Genomic DNA, 6,441 nt, shown 5'->3' with positions numbered 1-6,441 from the left:
ATAATATTAATATAAAATATTCCGTTCTATGGGGAGCTGAGAAGAACAACTAAATATTTTCAAACACTTGTTATGTGCAGGCTGTTTGGTGTAAATTTTTTTTTTATCTTTATAACACAATTTTGAATTAAGTTTTATCCCCATTTAGCAAATGAGAAATGTGTTCTGTTCTTATGTAACAAGGTCAGTCAGTTAAGTGGCAGAGATGGGATTTGAACCCAAGCCTGTACTCTTCCCACTGCCTCCAAAGATACCATCCTCAAAATGTGGCTGAATAGTAAATTTTATGCAAAGAAATGATTTGCTAGGAAGCAGCACAAGGGAACTTGATGTAGGAAATATTATATTTCGTGATCTTGGTGGTTACGCAAGTATATACAAATGTAAAAATTCACTGAGTTTTATCCTTACTATTAGTACCCTTGATGCTCTTACTATTCCTCAAAAATGAAAGCAAAATAAAGGAAAGAAATCTGTGATGTTAATACCCTTCAGAAATCTCTTAGAAGTGCAAATAATTTAATTAAAACAAGAATGAATGCTTTGGGAAAAACCAAATCACAAAAAAAGTTATAACTAAATTTACTAAAGTCAAGCCCTAAAAAGTAATGTTGGTTCTGTAATCCAAATATTTAAATCATTTTCCACAGCAATCGAAGTATCGTGTTATGAACAAAGATCAGTGGTACAATGTATTAGAATTTAGCAGAACAGTTCATGCCGATCTTAGTAACTACGATGAAGATGGTGCTTGTAAGTATAATATAAAGTGTTCCTATGAAAATACAATATCTAAAAATATTAAATGAGAGTATATATTTGTGCAACGTTAGCATATAATTTTAAGCTTTTCAACAGTAACTTTTATTATTTAATCATATGAGGGGATGTAGGAGAGGTAGAGAGTTTAGAGTCTGCAGTATTATAAGTTCTATGTTGGTAAATGAAATGTTTTCAATTCCTCAGTAACCAAACATTGCTAAGTTTAAATTATAATTTCTGCATCTAGAAAGTACAATTCTGCTTTATTCCTGTCTTTCCTGACATTTTCCTGTGGAAGAAAGGTGCAGTCATTATTCTAAAAATATGAAAGCAAAACAGTCAGCTACAACAGAAAAAGCTTTAAAGTTAATATCATAAACAATATGGCAAATAATGTCAAAATAACTTCTCTGAAAATTATAAATTGATCTGAGTAAACTGGTAGTGAAATATTTACAATTTTTCAATCCTTCGAGTTAAAATATCTGTCCTTTCTCCTCAGTGGGAAGGCTAGAATGCCATAAAACAGAATTTTGAAGTAATGATAAATTAATTAGGCAAGCCAAATTCACTAGAACCATAAATTATGTTTTCAGTTCCTACCACCATTTTGGCTGCATGTATTGTTTTAATGTTCGGAAAGGTACATGGAAAGGTACATTTTCTATATGCTTAAACTGAAATGATGCACCTATTTCAGTGACACTGAAGAAATAAAAGACTTAGGAAGGGATAACTATTTCTACTTGTGTATATTGTGTCCTCCCTCTACAAGAAAGTATAACATTTAATATTATTTTAAAGAAATAATACCTAGCAGCAGTAAACTGGCAGCCCAAGGGCTGTATATGGCCTTCAGATGTGTATATTCATGTATCTTGAACCAACATTTAAAACTGGGAAATTTTGTATAAAAATACAACTTTTAGCTTTGTTAAAAACATCAGAAAATCTGACACAATTGCGTCTGTGCTTCTTCAAAGGAATCAGAGGCTGGAGCCAGATAGTGGCTGTGTCGAACTTGCTTTCCAGTTTGACAGTCCACTGTATGCCAGCACCTCCTAGGCTGTTTTCAGTTGCCACTTATTATTGTACTTGCTCTGCTGCTTTTCTTACAGTAGAGAAATATGTCTGTCAAAAGCAAGAAGAAAAAAAGAGACCACCAGAAGATTATGTGTTTTAAGAAAAACAGGGCAAGCATATTTCTTTGTGGCAATGATTTTTCCTATGTTTAAATAAAATAAACACTGAGCTCATTTACCTACCTGGCTTCTGTAGGTAATGAGTTTGGACCTCGCCTGCATTAATATAAATATCTTTTTTAGAGTAGTACTTAGCTCATTAGTAAAGTATTCATTAGGCACTTGGCTTTGTGTTCAGCTTTGTACTACATCCTGTTGCTGGAATAAAGTAAGTCTCTTATGGCCTAATCCCCAACAAGCTTACACACTTCTTGGGGAGGTAACATAGAAATACTACCTTAAACACTTTTCAGATTGTTTAATAATTAGATGCCAAAATGCCATGGGCACTTAGAAAAAGGGAGAGGTTAGTATTGGCTAAGTTATTGGAGGATTCAGGAAACACATCCTGAGAAGGAAGTTGCTACAGCTACCCCTTGTGGAAGGTCCTTTATGTCTCTAAGGGTGAAAAAGAAAAGGTTAATAAGAAAGTATCATTAAATGGAAGAGGGTGGCTGGAAGTAAAACACCTGGAGAAGGGACGAGTCAGGCCCCTATCACCACTGAGCTTGTGAGGAATTTGTTTTGTGGTTGGAAAGATGAGTTCACTGAATTCTAACAAAAATTGTTTGTTTATTTCTAGGGCCTGTTCTTCTTGATGAATTTGTTGAGTGGCAAAAAGTCCGTCAAACATCATAGCAAGAACTATTGTGAAGAAAGTGCAAACCTTTTGATTCCCATGTGTGTACAAGCTAATGAGATGAGGGAGAAAAATCTAAAGGGTGCATTTTCATTCATATGAAAGACTTCTCATAGTACTTTTTTTCCTTTTTTTAAAGGAGGTTTTCTTGTTACATGTGATGGGCATTGAGCCACACCTCTTCTTAGACTGAATATTGAAGTTTTTTGTTTCTAGTTATGTTTATAACATTTATTTCAGAACAATAAAGATTCAGATTTGTGACAAAGGCCTTAAAGTGAAGATGTCCCTTGAGTGTCAGACTGGTATTTATTTTTGTAAATTTGAATTCTTGAATTTCCGAGGTTCTAATTCACCATGAATTTGTGGAATTTTAAAGATTTTAAACAATCTTCGTATTTGGCAAAGTAGTCTGCTGATGGTATGGCTTATTATATTCATCTCTGCACAATTAAGAAGAATATTGGCCTTGACTTCTAGGATAATGATTTTCTGATGCAGCTAATAAACATTTTTAGGTATTGGAAGTGCCCCTACTTTCAGCTCTGGGTTTCTGTAAAAGCTGCCAAGGTCTTATGCATATATCTTATCTGAAGAGTTTAAAATTGGAAAGATTATGTCCAGTTAATTTGTTTTCTGACCATTAAATGGCATTGTCAATAAGCATATATGAACATTGTGTGTATATTTTTTAATGTGAATTTTAAGTTTTCTGTACTTTTGTCAGTTAAAAAGTTCTGTTTGTATTTGAAATAGCAAGATATATGAATGGCTTCAAAATCAGACAGCTTCGTGAGAGAATTAGGACTACTATTGAAATTGTATCATTGTTACTAGCGGCATATTTGTGATACTTTTAACTGTCATTATATAGGGAGTTTTGTTGAGGGCACTTTTTTTTGCCTTAAGAGAACTTTAGTTCTCATGTGGATTTAGTTAAGATACACATAGGAAAAAAAGATAATAGAGAAGAAACCACGAGAGAACTCTGGGTATAATTATGCCCACCTCAGTGGAGCCATTTACACTGGTAGTGTCTCAGCATTGCTATTAATTATCACAGTTTTCTGACTGTTGGCAATAAAGTATCTTAAGGAAATGGCAGCCTTTCCTAATTTGCATTAAAAGGCACCTTTTGGACTAACAGCAGGCCTGTTGGTACATTTCTTTTCAAGCCATCCATTATGCCAGTGGTAATGAAAAACTTTGTTCACAGTCACATCTTAAATAAGATTCCTAATATCACTGTGTGAATGGAGAGAAATAAATAGATTATTTTTCCATAAGCAGGTTTCTATTGTGAAACTGACTTTTGATGGTGAATTTGTTTAATGAGCGATTTTTCAGTATTGATTACTTAAGGAAGAATGGCATTTTAAAGCTGCTTATTGTTTGCTTTTTTGGTTAATGAGCAGAGAGAAAATGATTGCCAATATTTTATTAATACTTGCCTTCTTAATAAGATTACTTTGTATAGTTTTATAAAACACTGATACATTAGTAGGAAACAATATTTTCCTAAATGTCATAGAAAACAAAAATTTTCCTGGAATGCATCTGTTAAGTATTAGCATTGCTGAATTATTAGAACTGAGCATACCAATGGTGTTATGATTTAGTGATGTTTTAATATCAAATTTATTATAAGGAAAGCATTTAAATTTTTAGACTTTTGAGTTTATAACTTTATTGACTCTGCTCTCCAAGGCATAACTTCTGAACTTGAAGAATATTGTCCATTTTTTTTTAATTCCAAAACCTATAATTTAAGTGGTATCTTAGTTGTCAGTTTGTAGCCTGGACAAATGGTAATATGTTTATCATCTTCAATATTTTAGTAAAATAAGAAACACTCAAAACTTATAGATGACCTTTAAAAAAATAAAATACACGAAAATATAGTTATCCCTCAGCATATGCAGGGGAGTGGTATCAGGACCCCCACATATACCCAATCTGTGCATACTCAAGTCCCACAGTCAGCCCTACAGGACCTGCCTATATGAAAAGTCAGCTCACTATATGCATGAGTTTCACATCCCCCAAATACTTTATTTTCAGTCTGTATTTGGTTGGAAAAAAAAAAAAATCTGCATATAAGCGGACCTGCACAGTTCAGACCCATGTTTGCTTACTTTTCCAAAGATACTTTTAAGATTTTTTGAGTCTGAAAATGAAATTTACTTTCTTTGTTTTTTGTTCAGCAGTCCGATCCAACCCTGGCCATTCCTGCTTTACTCTCTTGCTCTATTTCTCTTACCTTATTAAAGTCATAACATTTGCCTACTTTGGAAGCAAATTTACTCTGCCTAATTCGTCAGTCAGGGTGTGGACTGTGTCTGCTCTTGTCTTTCCTTTCTTAATTTTGGACAGCATTTGATTTATTGGGAAACTTATGATCAAGATGTTAAGTGATAAAAACAAAGAAGACAATATTAAGGAGCCTTCAGTATAAAAGAAAAATCTAACTGTTGTGGCTCTTTTTTTGACCAGTTAGCTTTAAGTGCCTTCCCAGGAATCCTATTGTAAAAATTTTCGGAGTTATTTCCTTTGTACAGGATGAAATACTCTATGGTGCTTTATAACATGGAGTTGACTTGCTTCTTATAGAATAGTATACAAACGTAATGCTACTGGAAGAAAGTAGAACCAGGTGTGTGTTCTCAACTTCGGGAGAATGGAGAGGTTGTTCCCCACATCCCTTGAGACGAATAATTTTTGATAAGATAGGGTATCTCTAGGAAACTGCCAGGGATTTAGGTAACATAATGTGATAAGAAATGGTATATTGTGTGCTGATCTGAATCTGTTACCATGTTTGTCTTTTATTGTCTAATGATTTCTTATTTTTTAAATGCTGCTGATAAAATTCTTGACATAATACATTTTTGACAGTAGTAGTATTTTTACGTATAATATGTAGGTTTTGATTATTTGATTTGTACTCTGAAGTCCTCTGGTTTAGTGTTTCTTGAATTGGAATTTGAGAGCCCTTTATGGGAATGTTAGATTGACCCTGAGGAGTATTTCTCTTAAATATAAATGCCTTTTCATCTAGCAGACCAAAAATTTATCTTAATATTGAATGCCATCACTTTGGGAGACAGGAGAGTGGGGTAGAATTTTGAGATAATTCTAGAGTTGTTAAGGCATACCAGGTATGTGGAGTAGCTCAGATTTAGAACACACGTAGTGTATGGCGCTAATGAAACATCTCACTTAGAAGTATTTCTTCAGTAAAACACATATTGTCTGCCTAACTGCTAATGTGAAATTATGAAAAGATTTATTGAAATATGTTAATTTCAGGAGCAAGTGGTATGAATGCTGACTTAATTTGTTTTACTGCTTTTTTTAAGAAGTGTAGTTAAAAATGTTGTGGTAATTCATCATCTGATAAAACTTTGTTCTGGCTTTCAAGGCTCCAATAGCCTAGGGTTTTCTAGCACATCTGTTATGTGTTTCCCAAATGTCTAAAGCATCAAATAAATTAAGGGCATTTTAATAAGTAATTTAAATGCCTTTCTTTGTTAAAATAAGAGAAAAGGACAAAACAAAACAACAACAGTAAAAAACCCTCATAATCTTATTCGTAAAGAGGAATTCTGCATTCTTGAGGAAGTATTGGTTTTTGAGTGATACTAGAAATCATCACAAGGAGAAATTTCAAAGAAGGGATCATTTTCTCTTCAGGAGGAAAGAAAGAACAGCAAAATTTCACTATGTTCTCAATAGGAAAGGCTAGTCTGAGTTATTAAATATTCTGAATTAAATAGTTTTTAATGATTTTAGTCTTAT

The 6,441-nt window shown here is 33.2% G+C and overlaps 1 protein-coding gene across 1 annotated transcript in view; it reads left to right on the top strand.

Annotated features, from left to right (window-relative positions):
• Positions 1 to 2,928, top strand: part of DCUN1D5 (DCN1, defective in cullin neddylation 1, domain containing 5) — a 25,817-nt gene extending 22,889 nt beyond the window's left edge. The window contains exons 6-7 of the mRNA XM_012659110.1: positions 651 to 753; positions 2,587 to 2,928. Coding sequence (XP_012514564.1) covers positions 651 to 753; positions 2,587 to 2,642 — 159 coding nt within the window. The 3' untranslated portion in view covers positions 2,643 to 2,928. The remainder of the gene's footprint in view (positions 1 to 650; positions 754 to 2,586) is intronic.
• The last annotated feature ends 3,513 nt before the right edge of the window (positions 2,929 to 6,441 follow it).

The sequence above is a fragment of the Propithecus coquereli genome, unplaced genomic scaffold, assembly GCF_000956105.1.
Source record: "Propithecus coquereli isolate 6110/MARCELLA unplaced genomic scaffold, Pcoq_1.0 Scaffold6, whole genome shotgun sequence".
Lineage (NCBI taxonomy): Eukaryota > Metazoa > Chordata > Mammalia > Primates > Indriidae > Propithecus > Propithecus coquereli.
This window is presented reverse-complemented; position numbering and strand designations above follow the sequence as displayed.